This window comes from Patagioenas fasciata, chromosome 3 (assembly GCF_037038585.1).
Source record: "Patagioenas fasciata isolate bPatFas1 chromosome 3, bPatFas1.hap1, whole genome shotgun sequence".
NCBI classification, from domain to species: Eukaryota; Metazoa; Chordata; class Aves; order Columbiformes; family Columbidae; genus Patagioenas; species Patagioenas fasciata.
In genome coordinates, this window is record NC_092522.1 from 94,239,070 (window position 1) to 94,263,391 (window position 24,322).

The window sequence follows — 24,322 nt, forward strand, 5'->3', positions numbered from 1 at the left end:
TCCCCTTCTTAAGATGAATATTTGCTACAATTAATGCTTTACATTCACAGGACACAACATCCCCACTCAAACTGTACAGTTAAATAATTCTGTTTGTAAAAGGATATATTTTTAAAATATAAACTATAAAAAGAAATCTAAAACCTCAGTACCATATGGTCACTTGTTTACCTGTCCCTGAATGCAACGTTTGGAGAAGAAACTGAAGAAACCCAGCAAACATAGCAAGAGAACGGTTAAAAAAGCACAACTGGCATCTAGTAGGTTGCTGAATTCCAGCCTGCAAGTGTAGCAAAACCGTAATGCAAGCAAAAATCCACTTCAGTGTGAAGGAGATGATATAGAAGAAGTGCCTAAGGTTCTTGCGTCCTGATTCTAAGCCAAATTATTCTGCAGCGTCAAACGTTCAACACCGGTGACACCAAACAGGGCTATAAGAGCTCTTGTCATCCAAACAAATCTCTGCAGTGTATGCAAGCACTGATTACTGCATTAGTTCATACACGCCCGCTGCAATGACAAGGAGTTTCAGCCTCAGAAGCAGTTAATGATTTTAGCAATCCAGAATTAACAATCCTCAGGAAACAAGATGGGAAATAAAAGCTCCTTCTTCTCCAGATGGAACAGGGAAGAAGTTTCTGAGTGCTTGAAAGCCAGTAGTAGAGGCAAGCTCAGGTACCAATGTAATCAATATCAGTGCTGCAGTTACTGTTTATACTTAGCAGTGCTGTGCTGCACAAGTTTTAATGAACTGCATAAATGAAGAAAACATGAAGTAAACAGTGTTGTTTTAAGTTATGTAAAACTACCCAAGCTGCAGACTTATTTCTAGCACACTGAAAACACAATGGCCCTTGAAAATATTTACTATTTTTTATAAATTAAAGGGATGATTTAATACTTTCCTTATATAATAGGTGTGTGCATGAAAATGTAATTTTATATAAGAAAAATATATTCTAAATAAAAAATTGGAAATAATATTTTCTATTCCAAATTACATATTCAAGGTAAAAGAGAAAAGCAGAACCTGCATACCAGCATATTTGGGAAAGCCAGATGATTGGAGAAATACAGCTAATAAAATTTGCTAAAGAATTGAATGTAATTTAATTATATCTAAACTGTATGACAATAAAATAATTTCCCTGGCAGAAAGAGTCTTCCTCTGTAAAAATACATGCTTCTCTGCAGCATTTCTAGATACTGCAGGACTCCAGAAATACAAAAAACCTGCCTGCTTAAAAACTAAAATGTGAGAAAACAAAGCACAATGAACTAACCTATTTAAATTCCCATTCAAAGAGAAGCTTATATGGGGTAAAATATAAATAATTAGGCTAATGAGAGCGTACAGTTCTTTCATCTTTGACAATATAGAGATCTATTAGTAATAATGAAAATACAGTTTTAATCAAGTTGTTTCCCTGCAATTCTGGATCACATGCTCAAAGCCAAGGTACTGTACCCTGCTGCCTTTCACACACTACCTCACCTGTCAATCAACAGCAAAAGCCACAGCTGACATCCCAGGTGACTTCTGACTTTCAGTGTCCCCAGTTGCACAGTATTAGCAGAAAGACAACACAATTTTTTCCACTGACATGTCCTCATTAGGAGATGATTCTTTAGAAGAGGACAACATCTGGGCTTCATATACTCCAGAAGCCAGCGATCATCTGGACATCTGCTGACCAGGGAAATACACAGAGATTTCTGCTAAAGCTGGAGAACATTTCATGCAAAAGGTGCAAAGGACAGACTATGCCAAGTGCCTGGTGCTTCTGCAGCGCATCCACTCTCCCACTGACCCTTCTACACTTCTTGAAGGATCTCCTGTTCTGCCAGGCCTGGCATTGAGGGCTTGGCTTCGTTTTCAGAACATACCTCACCTGGATCCTGAATGCTCTCCTCCCTTTGCAGCACATATTCAACAAGATAGGAGATTTTGCCACAACTCAACATACGAAAAATATTTACTCCTTACAACCTCAGAACTTTCAAATGAGACTGCACTGTATGGGGCTTGTTTTCTGACTTTTTAAAAATGTTCCTGCCATTCACATTGCATGTATGTGTTTGTGAAAAAGCTGATAAACTGTTCTCCCAAATGTATTTAGAAAGGTTGTTGATGCCCCACGGTGTTGTTGAAGCTCTCACTGTCTCCCATTCCTGCGAGCAGCCTCCCTCTGCTCCTCCATCTCACATCAGGCAGCCCTCAGCACCAATTCTACCCACTTCTCTTCCTAGCCATGAGATCTGCCCAAGCCCTGCCTAACTAGCCCTGCCTAACAGATTAAGCTTTAGATGGTAGAGGAGTCTGCAAGTATTTGATGACAAGTAAGGGAAGAGAGGAGCAAAGGAGGAGTGTTCTGAGGTCAGAAGGGGCATTTTGCAGAAAAGACAGTGCCAGAAACTCTAGTGTGTGCTGTACACCCTGAAGCTGGTTTTCATTCCTGCCAACCCAAATCAGAGCCCTTCTGGCTGTCCCAAAGGCTCGTCTGACAGCTTGAGGATCAAAGTTGGTTTATTTACTTTTATATCCTTTAATAGTAGCAAAGCTACTGGAAACTAACTAGAAATCTAGTTACCATTCCATTGTTCTAGTAAAAATACCTAACTCAGTTATAGCACACTTTCAACCTTTGCTTTGGATACCATGGCCTATGTAATCTCAGGAGGCTTTTACCCTTGCAAATTATTTTGCTGCCACCGTCCTCTGAGGCACAATACACAATACACCTGACACTTAGACTTTGACCATCATATTTTATCTTCTTCATAATCTTTCTGCTAATAATTGTTCTAGATCTTAATCCACGTACAACACCCCTGCATTTATAAAACTTCTAGGATCATTAGAAAATAATGAGCTTGAACAATCTCACACAGATATCCAACCCTACCAGTTGACGAGTTTCCAGAGGTCAAATTCCAAGCACTAAAAGTAGTATACTGCTTTCTGCCTGGGTGAAAATGCAGCTTTCCTCTAAAACAAAAGCTTTGCAACTCTTTTTCTTTTTTTGAAAGAAGAAAGCCAGAGAATGGTCCCAAGCTTAATTCAGTACTACAGAATTAGCAATTCAAGAAAAAAAAACAACAACAACAACAACACACCACTATGCTTTAAGTTGGCATTTAATGTAGGAAATCAGAGAAACAAAAAAAAGCATCCATGCTACGGTCTCCAGAACTCAAAGCCAAGTGACAATGGAGAAGAGTTTCTAATCCCATTGCAGGAGTCTTAGACACAGTATTAAGTATTGTACATGACATTTTGTACTGTAGCCCTGTCTGATCTACTTCAAAAGGGCCTGGCTGTTGTGGGAGATACACAGTGAGTGGACAAGGCAAACGTCACACCACTTTTCAAGGAGGGCAAGAAAAAGGACCTGGGAAACTACAGACTGGGAAGGCCAACCTGAGTCCCTGGGAAGATTACGGAGTAAATCCCTCTGGAAGGCAGTCCTGAGCACAGGAAGGCCAAGAGGGTGACTGGGAACCATCAGCATGGCCTTATCAAAGGCAAATCATGCCTGACCAAGATGATTTCTGGATCTGGCAGGCAAGAGAGAGATGCAAAGCTTTCAACCACGTTCCCACAATATCCTTGCAGACGAATTGGAGAGATATGGATTGAATGGTGAACTACAAGGTGGGCAGAAAAATGACAGAACCACTTGACTCAAGTGATGGTCAAAGGACTGAAGTTCAACTGGTGGTGAAATGTTAGATATGGAAAAAAGATCAGAAAAAAGATTTACAGGGAGGAATCAAGGCTTTCCATTGCTCAGCTAGCAGCACTCCAGACCACAAAATGCTCTCTCGGGATCATAGAAAACTTGGATGTAGCCTTTAGTTATGGATCAAGGATTAAACTTGGCAGAGAAAACTTACTTGCTTCTGATAGACTTAAGTGCAGAGTGTGGCTGACACTGGGCTAACTAAAACACTTCTGTTCTCTGTGCACTTGTGCAATGTATGTTTGTCTTTTCTTCATTAAAGTATTGCCCAGTGAAGAGGACTAAATATTTTTCAGTTTCTTGGCAAAACAGTTTGATTGCCATGCTCAGGTACAGGCTTGAATTCACGAAACTAAACTGCTCAAATCAATTTATGTTACTAACTGTAGGAAGAGACTACAGCCATCTAACCTGCACCTGCATTTTCCTGCCAAAAGAGAAGCCAAGCAAAAAGTTGTTATATGCAAACCCGGGCTACAGCAAAAGTAGGAGATTCAACCCACAGTGACAATGTCATTACAGCTTCTTATTTAAGTCGGCAACACCACCCTACCAAAATGCTTTAAAACAATTCCTTTTTTTTTTCCTTCCAAACCTTTTTTTTTTTTTTTTGGTCCCCTGTGTTACAAAACAAAAGAGAATGCATGTCCTGAACTGATTCATGTGGTATTAAAAGTTGTACAGCTAAGGGTGACAGACATCTACACATCACTAGTTCATTCTGTTGCTCTAGTTCAGGACACCTTTGGCAACTTAATTCACATTTCCCCCCTTTTCCTTACCACCTAAGTCTGAGTGGATGTGGTTTAGTTTCCAGTTCCTCCTACAAGTCAGATTCCCCCCAGATCCTTTAATTCTAAAAATTTCAGATTTAAACCTAGAAATCAGAGCAGCAGTACCATACATACTGACCACTTCAAAAGGTTAATCTCTGTTAAATACAATTTTATTACTTTAAAATGTTATATAACATTCAAACAAACAAACAAAAAATCCAACCAAAACAGAACGCAAATCTAAATGCAGGGTTTAACAGTGACCATGTTGTTTGTTTAAGCATCGACAGAAAATTTGTTCCTAATCCTTGCAATAATTTTCTAGGTCAAATTAAGATTAGGTCTACCATAGTACAGATATCTGACTACATGCCTTAAGTTAATATTATTTGTCGTTGTCACTTTTTCTTAAAGGAAAAGGATGCTTATAGTTTAGCATTTTAAAGAAAACATTTGAAAATAAGTCAAAATGTATATGGTACAGTTCTTTGTTTAAAATAAATAAATCTGCTCACTGGCAAAATAAACAGCTTTGTAAGCGTCTCCTTTCAGTAGAAGGAAAAGCCATTCCCTAAGACTTCCTTAGCAGTGAGATTTAAAATTGGGTAACAGGAACAGATTAATCAAACTTTTGTGTAAATCATTTCAGAGCAACTTGTCTGTGGAAAAAAGCCTGCAGCAGCACAGCTGGATTTATTCCTAAGCATTTCGTTCAATTCCCATTCCCAGGGGGCTGTTTTGCCCTCCCACAGACAGTGTCTGCTTAAAAATGACGACAACTCCACTCCTGGCAAATTCATAACACCCACCCCATAACTGAACCTACCTGGGTATGCTGACAAGGTTCAGCGTGTTACATAAAAACTGGCAGAAACAGCAAACACCAGAAAGTTTTGAGAATCTACATGTATGTTCGAATTTCGATTTGTGAGTTGCTTTTGTGAGGTTCACTTTTATCTGTAAGTGCAGGTCATTTTTATACTATATTTTAAGCAAAACCTGAGCTTGTACAGAATGCCAATATCTTGCATCCCATGTGCTTTGATCTAAACTTAGGCCAATTTGCTGTGGTAGAGCTCTGGAGCACCACAGGCAAGAATTGGCATTATAACTCAGAGTGACCCAGGACTTTGTGGAGCTGGAATAAACAGACTATCCCTCAGCTCATGGCACTGACCAGTATTCACTGCCTGAGCAGAAGTTTTTTCTCATCTCACAATTCAGGTTAGAACTGTATGAATAATCTGCAGGGAGGTTAAAGCAAGTCAGCTGGGGAGTGCAGCTTTGCACACCATGACCTCCCTGCTCTGCAGAGGTATTTGCCACTCCTATCCAAAACTCAGGAGCCCAGTGCCAGGATTTGCAATTTCCAGCCGAGACTTTGGAGCAGGGCTGGGACACTCCAAGGACTATATCCAGCTGCTTCAGAACAGCATTTCTTCTCTTGTGACACCTCCTTATAATCTTTAATGCAGAACAGCCTGACTTTCAAATACTTTATAAAGAATGAAACAAAGACCTGCAGCATTTTATATCCACATTTAGCTCTATTCACTAACCTCTAACACCGCTCTGGAATGGTGCCCTACAAGTACTCATCATGCCGCTTTAAGTATTTACAATGCAACAGATGTACCAGAATGCACACATTCCTTCTATTAGCACACGCACATCCTAATTCATATAAACATCTATGTATATACTCACTAGCATGTATGGGCCTCCAAAAAATCTTGTCTTACTAATGTTGTGAAACTACAGTAAAACAAAGAATATGAAAGCATTCATATACATTATTGTACCTTTCTGTTCCTGAACCTACTTCATGGTAGTGTTCCTGAAGCAGATAACACAGTGCGCTTGCATTACACAGGTGTTTCTTATGCATTAGGTGACATAAATTATCAGGCTGGAAGGAAATATGCTTCCAGTAAGTAGGAAGAAAAAATGTGACTACATCAGAAGTATCAGTAAGATTTCTTAAGCACAAACATACAGAGTTTTCTGTATATGCATCTCTAAGTTTCCCAAAAATCTTCAAAATCTGGCTCATGATCCTCAAAAATGAGTATCTTTTTCTTGCTATGTTTATTTTTTCCTAAGGATCGGACTTAACTCATGTCATGAATAACTGCTTCCATAGAGCTTCACTTGTCAGTGTAATTCCCATATCCAGAATACATTCCATACACCGTCTCCTACACTGAACCTACAGGACAATGTAAATCTAAGGAAAAATGCACATGGAGATAAGAGCTGAAAAAGGTTTTTAAATTAGCAGTTTGAGTAGGAAGGTATACCTGCATTTCCAGACTCTCTCTTTGCCAAGAGGGAAATTGTCTTGCATAAACAGAATGTGATAAATAAAAATTAGATTTGACTGCTCCATCTAGCGGCTCATTAAGCACAACTTCAGTGATTAAGAACATGTAGCCTAACAGCTTCTTCTCTGAACAACACAGCAAAACAAATTATTAGTACCAAGCTCTTTTAATAGCATAACATAAAAATAATCTCCAAAAATGAAATAAAATTCCATGAAAGTTTAATATAGTTAGGTCCATAAACACATTTAAACATTTTTACATTTTTAATTATGAGCTTATTTTTTTTCTATTTTTTAAATAAACTTTAATAAGAATGGCAAAGTTTTAGAAATCATTCATTTGAACTTACAGTTGAAGTTACATTCATATTTGAATTTATGTTTCCAGTGAAAAGATATCTTACCTTTTCAGTAAAAGAACCAATTTAATAGAAGTCCAACCACTAATACATATATCCTGACTCTCACCTATAAGAAGTAAATTTCAAAGCCCAGTTCTGATTCTGAAAGGCTCTCCTGCTCTGTGAAGGACAACTCCTAAACAAATTTAGAGCACCACTGATTATTAGAGGGGAAAAAGTAGAGTGTGCTCTTGAGTCTGCCCAAGGCTATTTCATGGAAATTCTAAAAAATACCAAGAACTTAGTTCCTTTAGAAAACTGGTATAACAACATGACCAAGTTGTTTTAAAGAGAACAGTTTTTCAACAATAATTTTGAGAATAACTGATTAGAATTAGAGCTCATATTGCAGATGAAAGAATTACCAAATTAAGGCCTAGGTTTCAAAAACTGGAACATCAAGTTCTAGAAATTAATGTATATAATGAAATAATAAAATGCATCTGACTTAAAATCAGATAGAAGTGTAATGTGCTTCATTTTTCCTTGCTACATGTCTGGAAACATTTTGTCTTGAATTACACATATGACTGAGAGGTTGCCAAAGAATATAACCATTGTATTTACTACTCCACCACATACAGCTCTCACAACTAACACCAAAGATACATCAAGTTCAGACTCTGTGTGCAATCAAAACCTCTACCAAATGGAAGTTAAACATATGCTTAAGTTCTTTATAGACCTGAATTTAGAATTGCAAAATAATCCATGCTAGCTGTGGCCCAAGTGAAGGGTAGAATACACATTAAGTTAAACACCCTTTTGCATCTAATGCTCCAACACCACCCCATCTTCCCTTCTAAGGCCACACTGTGATTTGGGAAGTTCAGATGAGCTGTGCTGCCCCTGCACATCTCTCAACTTGCTCAACGGACCAAGTTAAAGACTTGGCCCAATTTGCATATAAGGTACAGCAAAGCCACAGGTCACCAAGTACAGAATGCTGATATTAACTTTCCTAAAATAGAAAAGGTCAAGTTTAGAGACAGAAAGCAAATGTGAAAAGAAAATAATTCTAAATAAAATGTCCTATTAGAAGTTGCTTCATGGCTAAAGCGAAAGTGTAATAAAATATTTAATACTGAGGGTCTAAAAACTATTGCTGTAGGTATGCATCTACTGCATAGCATCACAGTATTTCTAAGACTTACACTCTCTTACAAAATACCTCTAAGATTGGAAGCATTTAACAGTTAAAAAGCTCTTCATATACTATTTTTGCGGTCAGTCAGGAGAATGAGCTGAGGGACTCATGCCCAAAGAGATATTTTTAAGAAACTAAACATATACAAATGCAGAGATTGCAAATGTTGAAGTACCTCAAAAAGTAACTAATTCAACTCGTTCTTAACATTTAGAGCAGCTGGATGTCTGTAGAGGGAGGTGGTAAACTTATTAACAGTCTGGCAAACAGCATGTAGGTCCCAGCTGTCTACTACGTGCATTAGCCAACAAATAATCACTGTTGCCTTACATTTTGCCTATCCTGCTTGCAGACTTTTTATTCTCACAGTGAACTTACACAGAAAAGGCAAAAACAACTATCAAACTGAAAATAAAACTGTAAAACTCTGCCCTCTCCTTATGTGTCTTTAAGCTGAGGGACAACCCAGAGTCCTTTAGCTGGATCAGAAGATCAACATGATCAGTAATCAGAACCATTATATTAAGCCCTCAAAACTGGTCAGGGGGGAAGGGGGAGAGAAAAAATGAAAACTGAATAGAGCAGCAAGGTCTCATGCATACAGCTGTCAAGCTGTCATATCCTTCAATGGTAGCTCCATCAGTCAGAAAAAAAACAAAGTTGTGCTGAAAACAATACAAACTGGCATTGTTCATGTGTATGACAGTAATTAAGTGCATCACTTTAAGAAAGAAAAAAAAAATCAAAGGTATCAGAGAAATATGAATGCAAAATACTAACCAATAATACTCAGTACCATACAGCATAACGCCTGCATTTGGACCCGATTTGATTTGGGATGATCAGAATCCTTGTAACTAAGAAAAGGAAATGGAATTAACTTTTTCAGAAAATAACAGAATCAGATGCTTGTTTGCTCCTAATTAACGCTATAATAAACTAAAATTAACTCTGAAATTAATTATGTGTAAGTATTGTTCTACAATAAGTCAATAACTAATTTACCTATTTCTTTCACAGGCTTTAATTTTTCAGCCAAAGGGAGACAGCTTCCTCATACAGGTGGAAAAAAGCAAAAGGTTTGGATTTCAGTCCCAAGGCCTAAACTCATCCTTCAATATGCTTCACAGAACATCCGGAGCTATGCAGCTTTACCAAACACAGTTTGGTTTATCTTTCACAGTTCACCTTTTCCTCTAAGGTCTCAGATCAAAAGAATAACACTAAATCCTGAGTAGCTGCTCACATAACTTTTATGGTATACAAAAAATATATGCGAATACAAAATACACAGTAGTAGGATAGAGTGGGGGGAAACGATCATCTTCTGGCTACAACCCCATGCCATGTTTCAGGCTAGGTGAGTTTTAACTCTGTTGACCACAGAGCTGCATTTTGAAGAGAGCTCAGCAGCTAAAATTACGGCAATTTTTTTAAAAGCTCTCAGCTCCCCTCGGATCCTTCAAAATGCTCCATGATCTGCAGCTCCTGTTGCTCTTTTCACGCCTGCTACCTCCAGTGGTTTCTGTATGGGAAAAAACTGCCCGCTGAATGTTCTCAAGTACTGGTCTTTCATGGAGAAACCTCAAGAAGAGAGAAACCTCTACAGGTCCAAACACTCTCACAGCTCCTGAAATTAAAGCTACCCTGCTTACCAGGTGTTAAGTCTCTTTGAACATATGATCCTAGTTCCTCCATGCTTTAGTTTCTCCTTTTTGTAATGATAATACTCATCTTACTACTGGACAAATTACTATTAGGACAAATTCATTGCTATTTTATGAAATAGATGTGCAGGAGAAAGGTAAGTGACAAAGATCAAACAATTAATAAAATGACGAACATGTGAAAAATAAAGCAACACAGAAGACGGAGCATGTTAATAATAATGAAACATAATGCCTGGCCAACTGCCAGAGGTGTAAGAAAGAACTCAAGATTTAACAGTCTGTGACATCCTTTTCTTCCATGTCCCTTGATAAGTCAAAATGTATATTACTTTTTTCCTTTTCAGAAACCAGATTGTTATTACATAAATTTGTAGTGCAAATGGCTATCATTACTTAAAAGGTGATCAAAAAAGAATAAGCTTCAGTCAGGAGTACTGTGGATTTAGCCGCAGATTTGCCCACCTTGGCCCAGAGCCTGCCACAGGAACAACAGCAGTATTTGTAGCCTAGAACAATTTGAAGGCTATGAAGAAACAGATTTTTATTTCCAGGAATCCTCTATTATGACTAAGAAAGTATGATTATAATTATCCTTATCTTTGCTTATCTGTCCTCAGAGTTGACACAGTTTCTGGCACTGAGCTTCAACCTCCTTAGTAGTAACTTAACCCTCCAGAGAAGAGAGAAGCACTCACTCAGCCTCCTTCCCCCTCCAGCTTCTTCTTTCCCATTTAAAGTTCTCCCTTTTTGCCTTTTCTCTTTTCAGTTTTTTTTTTTTCCTTTTTTCCCGCTTTGTTTTCTAGACTATTCAACCCCAATCCATCCTACCTTTCCTTATATATCATCTTTTATATACCTCAGTCAATTCTCGCTGCTCTTCTGTGAACTCCTCCAGCACGTTCACAACCTTCTTAAGGTAAACTAGACAAAACTCTTTCTTAGGATTTTAAAGGAGAATTCAGCCACATATCTTCTATGCAATGCCCATTTATATGGTTATGTATCTCAGTGACGTGTTGCATTTCTTGGCAACAGTATGACTTTTTTCCAACTTGTGCTCAGCTTATTTCATTTGCATATACATGTATGCACTTCAAGTAATTCCATATACACAAAGCAGATCTCTTACTGCCCAGCAACAATTTATCAAGCATTTATTTAAAACTCCATCAGCACTGTAAATAATTTCAGCTACTCAAAAGCACTGAATATTGACAACATTGAATAATGTTAGCACTGACCCAAATCCTGAAATTAGAGCCATTTTACATATTTTCATTATAATATGAATCAGATGTAGATCTAAGTTATTTGGAAAGGTATTTTCTTTCACACAAAGTTAAAGCTCAGTCGCATTTTTAAATCCAGCTCTTTTTAGAAGTCCATGCCCAACTCTCCATACAAACAGATGTTACAATATGTTAGCAGATGTTACAGTACAACTTTGCTTGCCTACACTCCAGATTTAAAATACCACAGTGAAAAAGCTTAGCTAAAAACATTTTAAGCCAGCCTGCTCTTCTCTATAGCCTTCTCCTGATGTTTTCTCTCGGTCCATTTACATACCCTGCTGCACGTCTGCGGTTTCTCCCTTAGCCCACAAACTACCTTCCCTGCCAACAATGCTACTGCACTGGAAAAATCACCAGGGCAGGGTTTTAATTTGTGTTCTCCTTCCCCTCAAAGAACCCCCAAGCATGAGCACCCAAAGCAGCGCTCGACACACCAGAGGAGGATGGGCCCAGAGCTGAGCCAGCACTGACACATTGGCCTGCAAAGCGTAGTGTCCCTTTTCCTTCTGGCCTCCAGGTCCTCTTCTCCTGGTCACAACCTCCCTGCCTCACAAGATCAGACACCAAGATCCCAGCAAGATCCCTGCCCCTCACACTTTCCAACCAGAAGGGTAATGGCAGGGGAATTAAATGAAACTGGGTCGCTGTCTTCCTGCTGGTAATGTATGAAAGGCATTATGAATGAAACAATCACATCATCAGGGAAAGTAACTGGAATGTTATTGCAGAAGGTTTTTTTTCCAAACCAGACTCCAGCTCTATCATGCCCTCCTTACCCCCAATTAAATCCATTAGCCAGTATACAAAGTGAGTTTTACTGAGCATATTACCATTTTGCTGACACTATGTGAGTATTAGGCATATTTTCAAGCCTAAATGGTGTGAACAAAATATACATTTAGGTAAATACTAACAATGAGTCTGTAAAACATAAACCCATTAGTACATGTATTTACATCAAAGTACATGAGAAGCTTTCAGTACCTCCTCACGTTGCTCCAATTTCCAACACTATTTTATCTTCCAGTTTCAAAGACTGCATGACAGAAGTCTAGAGCATTTCTTGTATCTACCATGGCATAAAAGAAGTTATGTACAACCCTGTCTGGATACAAATCTATTAATTCTACACAAATACCTGGTTTTAAACTTTAAAGAAAATATTTTTTCGCAAACTTACTCCAAATCCAATTTGCATTCTTCATTGGATGGCAGTAGGCAGAAGCTGTTTTCAGTTTTAAAACGAAGTCTGGATTTCATGTGTGATAGTCTGGTTTATGTTATTCAAGCAAGTCTTTGAAGCGAGTAGGAATGCAGTCTATGCCTTCTAAGAGGACTCCTTGTGCCTTGGCAGGACTGTGTTGTCACTGGAAATTCAGTCCACCTACTGCTCAACTATTACGGATTTCAGAATAAGGAGCCCTACAGCCTGTACTGATAATAGGATGAAAATTATTATCAGCAATCAGTAATAGTGTCCTGTAAAGGGTGCGGATTATTATATTTTTTTAAGAAACTGAAGGTTACTTTTTTGGACACTGCTAAAGAGTACTTTCTATAGATTTACTCCAACATGGAAACAGCTTAACACAAATCTTTGGGTCCTCTGCCTGAGAGGCAAAATCCCTGTGGATTGCAAATGACATTTATTTTTTTGGAAATAGAGTATTTCCAGTGCCTGTGAATTATTTTGTTAATAATTTTGAAGAAATACATATTAAATGGTTGCAGTAAATAGCAGGGGGGTACTAGCTAAATCAGCTTGGTTTGTATTTAAGAATAGCACTTTTAGAAGGTTTTTTTTGTGCTTAGAAGACAGGGTAATGCAATCCTAAACAGTGTTTCTCGGAAAGGCAAAATATAAAAAGTAACTTTTGCACAGTATCTACTTTATATGTCACTTTTGGCTATAGATTTTTAACCCAGTCTTATCCACTCTACTTATACCTCACATTTCTACATCCGCGTAAGTTGTTTTCCATAGAAAACTTCTATTTTAGTTGTTCAATATAGAACTGAAAATAGTTCCTCTTTATTACTCAGGTGCTGATTGATTTATATTGGCACCCACCAAATGCAAACATTCATTTAAAGACCTTATTTTTTTCTTGGTAAAGCTGCTCAAAGTTAAAATAATTTGCAAGAAGTCTATCTTTCTATCTCCATTTCTGTTACTTTGGCACCACATTTCTGACTGAGCTGATATTTAGATAAGAGAGGATGGATTCCAGACCCTCCTGGGTTTATAAACTAAAGCACTACAGCTTGGGACCTGTGCAGTATCTCTCCCAAATTACAAGCAAAGCACTGGAGGAATGGTGAGTGAAATTCTGTTTGTAATGATGCTGCTAAATTGCAAAGAATGTGATTCTGACCTCAGTTACAATAGGAGCATTTTTTAAAATTACTTCTATCAATTTTTAACACTACACCCTTTTACTGTGGCATTTTTTTCTTTTTAAATATTGAAGGATTTCTAAAAGATTTTCTTAGGTAAATAAAATTTCCTGCCTTTCCACCTATTCTTATTAAATAATGCAGATTTTTCAAATACTGATGAAAATTGAATTCTAAAAGTAATTGGATACTTTACTACAAAAAATGCTTCTGTATCCTCATTGATATTCATATTTCCTAGCTCTTTTTCTGTACTATACCCCCAGATTCAAAGGTTTTCCACTTCTTTTCCCATGACAAGGATTGTAAAAGTAATATCAAATCAGGTAAAAAAAAATAACAGCTATATCTCACAGCTACTAAATTAATAAATATATTTCTGCAATTCATATATTGCAGACTCCCCCGCACACATACCTGTACATATATACACATATATATGTGTGTATATACATATTTTGGTTAGTAACATGGTGCTAGATTACTGCCAATTAGAGATAAGGTCTGGAGGAATGCTCAACAATGTTAACCAAGTATTGAGTTGGCAGTGGCCAGACAGGTTTCTAACATACTCTTATTTATAACTTTCATTTAAATACAGTGAGGTAGCACTATGATGTGATACAGACCAAGGCCACCACTGTCTAAAGGGACAGCCTAAATATCAATCTCAGAGGTAACCGAGAAATTGATTCAGTTACCGAGAACATAAACATTTAGCGACATTTGGAATCCTCTGGGATTCATAACACCAAAGGAAAAAAGTCCAACCTTTAACAGTTTAACACTACAATGGGAAATTGATCAAAAGCTGAGATCAGCATCATGAGCCTGAAAACAACCATTGAAAGGTTTTACTTACAAAGGACCATTACAGAGCAAATTCCATCAACATATTGATATCAGTACCAATGACTTTCAGCCTGGACTTGACCTCCAGATTGATGACCTTCCAGTTGATAATGATACCCCTCACTGAAGATGGGAAATCCTTTTTGTTTCATAAGCAACCTCAAACTGATGCACATAAATGAAAGCAAATAACAAAGATGGAAAGGAAATGCTATATTACAATCAGGGAAAATCATACAAATCCAAATGTCAGCATAAAACATTGCCACAAAATAAAGGAAAGAGATGTGTTCTCTTAGAAAGACAGAATAGTTGAGACTGGAAGGGACCTCAGTAGGTCCCTTGTTCAAAGCCCCTTGCCCAAACGCAGGGTCAGCTAAAGCAGATTGCTCAGGGCCTTCTCCATTTGGGTTTTTATCATCTCCAACGATGGGGACTGTACATCTCCATGCTACATGTTCCAGTGTTCGACAACTCCTACAGTCAAAAAGTGACTTTTTAATGTCTAAGTGGAATCCGGATTAAGATTTCAGGAACGTGATCATCACCCCTCCTTAAAAATGAGCAGAAAAACAAGCTTGAATATTTTGAATGGAAAAGTTAGTGCTTAGAAAAACAAGCAGCTATTCAGATGGGACAGGAGAGAAATGTTGTCTCTTTTTTTATGTAGGAATGCTTTAGGGGATGTCAGGAGACCACAACATCAGATACAGACAGGTTAGCATATATGAATCAAGGATGTGTCAGGAAATAGTGAATCAAAGACATGTCAGGAAACAGTGCCAGGAACTAAAAGGCAATGCAGACAAGCTGCTGGCATTTTGAGTATGAACACCAGCAGAAAAAATTCAAGTTGCAAACACAGATAATTACACTAAAGAGCTAAAAGCTACTTCCAAGGACGAAAATCCTTCAGCTCACTGTAGCATCACTTGAAGACAAATCAGGTTTCAAAGACAGTTGGTACCTTCTACCCATCTTTTCTGAGGATGCCTATTTTATCTGTTCACCATTCATTAATTTGATTAACTTCTTCAGCCAGAAGTAAGGCTTTGTTTAAAAGCACACAGTGTCCTACACTTATTCCTTACTGCTGAGTGTTACCGTCAACAGAAGGCAGCAAACTGAAATAACAGAATTTAAACATACTTGTAAGCTTGGGAGCAAATTCATCTAGACAAGTTAGGAAATTCTCATACAGACAAAAGATGAAGCAATGACCAAAGGAGTACAGATACCATCAAGAGAATAAACTGGAACCCTGAAATTCTGGCAGTTCCAGGTGAAAGAGGGAAGAGAATGAGAAAGAAACTCATCAGCTGATGCTACCTGTGGCCACCTCATCTAAGAATGCAAAAGGAAACATTGCAAACCAAATGTAAACAAGTATAAGACACTTCTCAGTTGGAAAAAAGAAAAGGGAGGGTGGGGAGGGAAACAAAGGTGTATGTTTAAAATAGAGGCAAAAGAGAGAGAAAAACACAGATTATTTTTTTTTCCCAAACCATGGCCATGTGCATAATATACATAAAGGTCCTTACCTTTTTCACTGACACTTTCACTTTCTATCTCCACATCTTCACAGCTAGTATATTCTGGTGTTGATGCCCCTTCTTCCTCTGAGCTACTAACTGACATCTGCCTTTTCTTTCCGCCTCTTTTTGCTCTATGAGGCTTTGGAGGGGATGGCCGCACTGATTCCGACTGGTCAGAGCTAAGGGAATCATTCCTTAGCATGGTCTCCATTTTCTCCCGCTTTGCTTTTCGCATGAGAATAGCAGAGCTAGGATCAAGGCGGCTCTGTTTTTTAAAGGAATCGTGGTTCTTGTATTCTACGTGTTCTATAGGAACTGGACTATGCCTGGGAGTTGGTGGGCTATGATTAGTTAATTGTTTAGAAACAGAAATTCTTACATCACCTGTTCTGTCTATAGAGTACGACCTCTGAGTTTCCACAAGAGATTTTCTGTCCTGAGTTCCCTGTAATTGTGAGCGTTTTCCTAATTTATTCTCAGGTACCTCCGCTTCCTCCATTTCTGTATGTGGCAAAGCTACATCACTGTGCCTTCTCTCGTGCCGCGCTTTAGAAACTTTTGCATGCATGCGCATCTGCTGTTCCTCAGGATGCGGTTTTACAGGGTATCTTGCCAGATTGGGGTCACTCCTGTAACGGGTATGATATTCATCTTCCTTCCTTTGTTTTTCATCATCAGGCACTTTGCCTTCCTCAAGTTTCTCAGGCAAGTCTGGGTAGTCCTGTGACTTGCCTTTCTCCAGTCTTCTTCCTTCATGCCGTTCTTTACGCTCTCTGTCGTCTGCTGGTCCTTCTTTTTGAAGTGAGGATTTTGGCACACGCTTACGCTCACTCTTCAAACCTTTGCCATTCTGGTCTGAAACCAATGTTGTCTTCTTCCTATGGTGAAAGGGAGTACAATAATTTGAAGAATCAAAACCAAAACACTTGTGTACACTTTTACAGTATATAGATTATGAACGAGGTTAAGTTATGGCAAAACATAGAAAGGTACTGGATCCATTAATATGAATTAAATCTATTAATCCTTCCAGCAGTACTTTTCCAACAGCAAACAACTTCCAGAGTCCATAAAAATATAAACTACGGATAGCCCAAATAGTTGAGTAAAATCACAAATAATATTAACGTGGATAAATGCAGATAAAAATCATTTACCCACGTAAGCAAGAAGACTCAAAATGATCTTTGTAGTAACTGCAGCACTATGACAGAATGCTGGAGTAATTTTCCCACGAGGGTTACAGACTAACCGCATATACACAATTCACTTCAAGCACTCTGACAGTATAAACACCACTGAATGGAGTATTGCCCACAATGATACTATAGACAGAAGTAATGTGGATATACAAAAAAGCAAGAGAGAATGTATCCAGAAACAATAATATTTGACCTAGTTTGCTTTATCTTATTGAAACTCTAAAATGAAGTGCCCATTTCATAAGCATATAAGAAATGCAAATTGACTCCTTGAGATAAATCAATGGCATTCCTTTCTCTGGTAGTAAAAGAAGATGAAAAATGTAATTTATTTCTTTATACAGCAAAAGTACAGAAAAATGAATCATGAAGCTGCTTGAAAATTATGCTCTCTTTCCTCTTTCATCTTCTGCTTTGGGAGAATAAGCCATCTGAAGAATTATAAAAATCCCTTATTCTGGATATTTTTATTTCTCTCATCATTCCAGTTGCCTTTTTGTTTACCATTCCACATATCAATCCACCAATTTTGAAAAACGTTGAACACAGCTATACACTGTATTTGAGATGAACCTGCATCAGGACAAAGTCACCAGGACTTTGTTTTGTGGCAGTGAATCTTCCACAGCTGATACATCTTCCGATTACGTATCACAGATTTTCACAGATGCATCCAACAGGACAGGCAAAGTTGGATATGATTCAAGCTAAGCTTCTGTCCCCTTTGCCTCGATCTTCTGTTCCTCTTGAGTTTTTGGCAGTAAATGGCACCTGAGCTTACCATAGATGCTCTACATTCAGAACCCTTTGACTCCAATTGGAAGTGATGAGTAGAAAACGTTACTGCTGTATAATTAATATAAACATCTCACTTTTGGACAGCAAAGCAGAAATAGAAAGCGTTTTGCTGCCCTACAAGTGTCCTTCAGCCAAGTGACGACTGCTCTGGGGGCCTTCCCAGTGTTGGGGGGGAAAAAAGTCAGAATTAGGGGAGGACACCATGTGTTTGTTTACATCATACATATACATAACACTAACCTGAGTTTTGGTACAGTTAAACCCAGACTGACGTCACCAACAGAGTCAGTTTTTAGCCACTGGTAATCATCCATTTTCAACTTCAATAACTATGAAAAAAAAGTCATCAGCTGTTCTGGCCAAGGGAGAGTCTTCTATGGCAGACTCTTGTTTTGTTGCCACAGGCTCCCTCCTCAACCGCTCTGCCATCTGCCAGGCAACGGCCAAAAGAACAGCAGTGGCTTCATGGCATTAGCCTCTCTTGATTCGCTGCTCAACCCATTCATCACAGTGAATGCAGCCTGGGAATTTACCCATTTACTCAAATATAATAGTTTACTTCCAGTTGGCTTTATTCTTGCCTACAACTTGCTCCGAATTCAATATGGTACTATTGTAGTTCTGCATGAACATTTACATTGCAGGTGTAAATCAGCTCTTTTAATAGTTCCTGTTTTATTATTAAAAATAACACAATCATTGATAAAAAGATAACACATAAAGATATCTGACAGAACTTCACAGGATGGGTTTTCTGTTTGTTTGGTTTGTTGTTGTTTGTTTGTTTGTTTGTTTTGGGGTGGGGGGATGGTGGTGGTGGTATTTTTTTAATTCCAGTACATCATTTCGTCAAGTTAAAGGCTTGCATTTTGTTCAATCACTTTAAAATACCTGCCAAATATAAAATCTAAAAGTAACCTACAATTCCGTATTGAAAGTATACACCAAAATTCATTTAAGTACATAGAAATATCCCTAAAGTACAATTATTTTTTTTTCTTGATTTCTTTTGCACAAACCAAATCAGAAAATATATTTGCTAGTGAACGCTTATCCTTCCCTGCTCAGTAAATCAACTTATTCTTTGTTTTTACTCAGTTCTAGACACACATAAGGCCCATCTGACAGCCTTGTGTAATATTATTGAACTAGCATTTATAATTGTGAGGCTCTAGCAAAACAGAAAGCATTACCTCTCTCTTGGAGGTTCACTCCTAGACCTTGATGAAGCCTGTTTTTGGTCCAGGCCCATAGCCGGCTGCGGTACTTCTGCTCCTTTCCTCCGGTCGGACTGCACACTGGAAGAAGAGAGTTCCTGTGATGAGGCAGCTGCTGTACTTAAGGGAGTCTGTGATCTCGATCGCTCCTGAAGTCTTGCTTTCTTTTCTCTCGGTGCATCCGAGCTTCCACCAGTCGCCGTATCACTCAGGGTTCCGTCCTGGCTGGGTGAGGGCTGCGGTCCACTTCCAAAAAACCACGCTCCGGATTTTGTGAGGATTTCTTGTTGCTTTCGACATAAATTGCATACCCACATAACCTAGTTGAAGACAACAAGAAGAGTCAGTGCAGCGACCCCTCAGACCCTGAAATGCATGCTCGCTATTACAGAGCAGGTACCGTTTCTTGCTCTTGTCTAAACTGGTGAGGCTGGTGCTCATGACAGGACCCAGAACATGCTTCTCCAAGCACTGACTGCACTGGCTACAGCCAAGCATCCTACAGGCACATGCTATGCGAGCTTCTCAAAAATGTCCTGTCAATATACGTCAGTCCTACCTGTAGCAATCCCCTCAGCCCAGCCCTAGCTCTCTCCAGTACACGACCAACGCCTGTTGCTGGTGTTGATGCAGTTGGTGGGTGGGTCAGGTTGTCACACCTGGTGTGAGTCGGTGTCAGGACAAGCCTACCAGACGGTAAACGGGACTTGTACCTTGGGCGGCGGTGTCCTGCCCAGCTAACTCCCAACCTCCGCCGGCACAGAAAATAAACACAGTATTTCCCTTTAATTAATTTTTCTAACATAACATACCTCAACATTATCTTGCAAATAATTCAGCATTTACTGCACATGGTTTTAGCTACATCCACAACAACTACTTACCAGAGATGTAAGGTAAGACCTAAAGAAACCTACTGATAGAGAACTAAATGCACCAATGAAAAGAATGCAAACGTACCATATTTTGTACTAATTTGAAAAGATTTTTTACCATTTCTTTGAGTTATAGCTGTAAATAATACATAAATAAATTAAACATTTGTCCCCGGCAATGAAAATTCAGCTGTGTACATACAGGGTGCCTCTTAGCATTGTTTTTTTTTTTAATTCCAGATACACAGATAAACAGAAGTACACAGAGTAAAGCCAGACTCTATGCTTCAAATCTACATACATTACAAAACAGATTTATGTACAGGAGCAAATCAACAGAGAAAATAAAAGGTGAATCAGAACTCTCCGTGAATATTTAAGAAAAAATTGAGGCAAACACAAAAGGAGTTTTGAGCCAGCAGAACAGAAAAGGCAAAAAGCACGAAGAATGTATAAGAGGTAGGAATTTTGTCAGAAACAAGAATAGCAATGAGAGGAAAGAAAGCTGAGAGCTAATAAGGGACATGGTAAAGAAGATATTTTAGTTTAGTGTGAGAAAGAAGTAAAAGAATGGATAAAATTGTTAAGGGGGTAAGAAAGATAACAAAAGTTGGAATGAAAAATATGTTTAAATTATTTTTTGTAAACACAGGAATGATACAACAGTTGCAAAATCAAACAACACTTAAAAATTAAAAGAAACAGAATAAACAATCACTTCAGGGAAGAAATTACAATAGGACAGAGCTCTGGTACTGAGCTCTCTTATCCTCCAGTTTGAGGAGGAAGTGTGGGGCTTGCAGGGTGTGATGAAAATTTGAGGCATTTTACATATTTATAATAATTAAGATTTACTTAAAACACCCCAGAACAGACAATCTGTTTAGGTCTGAAGACTACATCTGAACTTCCAATACTATTTCTGCACTGTTTGACCAAACCACACTAGGAAGACATTCAGCTATTTTCCCTGTATGCGGACTGTGCCTTTATCAAAAGATGACTGTTATATTTCTTCTATTTAAGAAGGATAGTAAAATGCCCATAAAAAATTTAATTAATTGGAAAAAGAAACTTCAATCAAAAGCTACAGTTATTCCAACACTGGCACAAACATGTATTACGAAAAAAAAAAGATAACCCTCAGTAGGACAATATGAACAGCAACTTTGACAAAATAAATGCTAGTCTTTAATGAAAAATCTCATGGTTCCTAAATGTCTTCTTCCCTTCATCTAGTACACCTAAAAAAATAGAGATCCAGTTTATCAGACTATCTGTTTTAATAGAATAGATTTTTAGTCTATCTGGTATTATTATTACTATCATTACAGATATTTAAAAAACAGCAAGACTAAAAGGAAAAAAAATCTACATTTTTAAATGTCTTTATAAACTCTGATATGATTGTTAGCCCATTAGAGAGCAAGAATGCACATGCATATGCGTCTGTGTATAAAATCTATGTCAATGTTATAAACCGTCATTAATGAAAAATATGTCTTTGCCTGCATTTTATCGCTTTACAGGAAAAGTTGGAAAAAGTGTTAATAAAAATACATCAACTAGAGTTTGTTTAAAAGAAGTAAAAGAAGTACTATAATAAACTTCAAATATTCTAATTAATTACATGTGTGTATGTATGCAACCACATTTACATGTGTAAAGATGATACCAAACTTCATTTACAATTTAATGTATTTCAGCATTTAAAATATGGATAAAGTATGTAATAAGTGTCAAGAAATTACCATTAATTTACATAATCACCTTTGATATTGTAATTCATTTTATGCAAAATATTATGAGATCCAAAGAAACAGGAATAGCTAATGCACAAATAGACACAGAAAAATACAGAATACAGAAAGAATAAATACTAGACTTGCAAATACAAAATCATTTTCTTACACCTGTCTTTAAACACTGCAGTTCGGACACAATACACACCAATCATGACAGATTATGCATGTAGGAAATCTACATTATACTCACATAGAAGTTACACTACCATCCCTGTTTAGGAATCTCTTCAGGACTTAATATATGCTACGCTTGCCTTGAGATATATTTGGTCCAAAAGGAAAAAGAAAAGCTTTTCTTTGAGAGGACCAAAAAAAACCAAACAAACAAACAAAAAAACCCACCAAACTTGAGGTGACAGAACAGTTTCAGTGACAAAACTGTATGTTGAAAAACATTTTTAGAGAAGTCTGTGGAGCAAGCAATTTAGCAGCATGCAGGAATTATATCCTGATTGAATATACTGGGATGTGGTCCAAACTAATCCAAACTAAAGCAGGTCTGCGTAATAACTTATCTTAACAATCCACAGATGTTAGGCAACCAAACAAATGCTCTGATGAAGGATTATAGTTCTCTAATGTGGCTTCTGGACCTCCACGCGATGCATCAGTAAAATGAGGAGTGTTAGACAATTTTACTCTGGCCTGTCACTTCAAAAATAGTTTCTGTTTACTGTTTTCTGGATGGTGAGCTGTGATGCAGTGCTACAGTAAGTCATTCAAGACATCCAATGTCTGGTTTTGGTGGCTGGGTTTGTTGCTGGTTTATCACGTCCTTGCACAAGTCAATGCATATCCGCACATGAAGCTGTTAAAGAGAACCAGTAAAGGGGTGCTCCTCATTCAAAGGGTTCATACGCATGGCTCTGGAAAAATGTGCATTTTCACAGCATAGCAAAAGGGTCTGGGCGTTACTGCTACATCACAAAGTGGCACATACAGGACTCAGCAGAGGTGGGGCAACAATTCCCACACAGATTCACGTGGAAACTTTACAGGCTACGTGAAAACATGCTAGAAGGGTCCCATGCTTGCCTTCAGGTGGAATATGGGGTATTTCATTCACAGAAAAAAATATTCCTCGAACTTACTCTTACAGGTACTGTTGAATGTGATCCACAAGGAGTAGGAACAGTATTCCTGTACTAACACAACATGAAATTCCAACTTGAAAGAGCCCACAGTAAACAATATATACAACTATACACACAGAGAAAAAGAGCATTTTCAGTTACAAAAATAAGAACACTTCTTCATTATTACATATTTCAAAACTGCATTTTAGAATGCGGGAAAAGGCTTTGTTTTTTTTCAATTTCAATTTGGAGACTTCCAAACAAGCATTGGGAGACTAAATTCACGTTATGGGGGAGACAAACTTTATATCAAATTTGTGTGACACATGCCAGGCAAAACACAGGCTAAGGTCAGAGCAAGGTCCCCAAATCCTTCACCCAAGGTCAGATTCTGAGGAGACTTCATAAGGAGCACATTCCTCCATGCTTCATGAATTTAGAAATGGCAAACCCACAGTTACACTGCCCCCTATGCATCCTGCTTCATCTCTGTACAAGGAATTAGGTGACAAATGTGCTACTATTACAGACATTCCTTACTGAACCTTCATGCTGTCTTAATTATTTCCCTTCTGAAGGAGGTGTACACAACATCTTTTCAGTTTATTGCTTTTGTTAATGTTCCTTTAGTCACTTCCTATGCACTTCTAGGGGACCATTATTTCAGACAGATCTAATTAGGCAGACCCTCTTCTCTGAGGCACCATTAACTTCAGCAGAGCTCTGCCACCATCCTACACATCATCTCTTGAAAGTCAGACAGACGAAATGGTATCAATTTGCTCTCACAAAACTATTCATTCACAGAATTAAGTCAGACTATGTATCACTTAATGTTTCTGCAATAACATAAAACGTGCAGCAAACCATGAAATTAGTTTACAGCATTGCGTTTATCTCTGTTGCTGTATCAAAATTCTGTAATGACAGCTTAGCTTAAGCGTCATCATGGCTTCATTAAAATATAAATAAATGAAGCTGAAAATCTACTTGAATCCTAGCATTAGCCCAAAATCTAAATAAGTAAACAACTCTACCGTTCAAATGAAAATGTGCTTGTGAATCCAAGCTTTCATCTAACATATTGTTTGAGTGTTAGACAGCTGAGTTCATCCAATGGCTCCTGGTCATCAAAGAGAAAGTCTTGTCCCCACCTCCCTCCTCTCGTGCTCCTCTCTCTCCCTGTCTGGGTTTGTTCCCTCTGTTCTTT

The 24,322-nt window shown here is 38.0% G+C and overlaps 1 protein-coding gene across 50 annotated transcripts in view; it reads right to left on the reverse strand.

Moving 5' to 3' along the window:
• Positions 1-24,322, reverse strand: part of RIMS1 (regulating synaptic membrane exocytosis 1) — a 316,668-nt gene that overhangs the window by 152,271 nt on the left and 140,075 nt on the right. For 48 of the 50 annotated variants that reach the window (XM_071806897.1, XM_071806877.1, XM_071806872.1 and 45 more), the window contains 2 exons: positions 19,333-19,676; positions 16,146-17,017 (listed from right to left, as the gene is read on the reverse strand). In XM_071806897.1, the coding sequence (XP_071662998.1) occupies positions 16,146-17,017; positions 19,333-19,676 (1,216 nt within the window). Of the gene's footprint in view, positions 1-16,145; positions 17,018-19,332; positions 19,677-23,127; positions 23,182-24,322 lie in introns of all 50 variants that reach the window. The other 2 variants (XM_071806904.1, XM_071806905.1) reach the window with 1 other exon arrangement.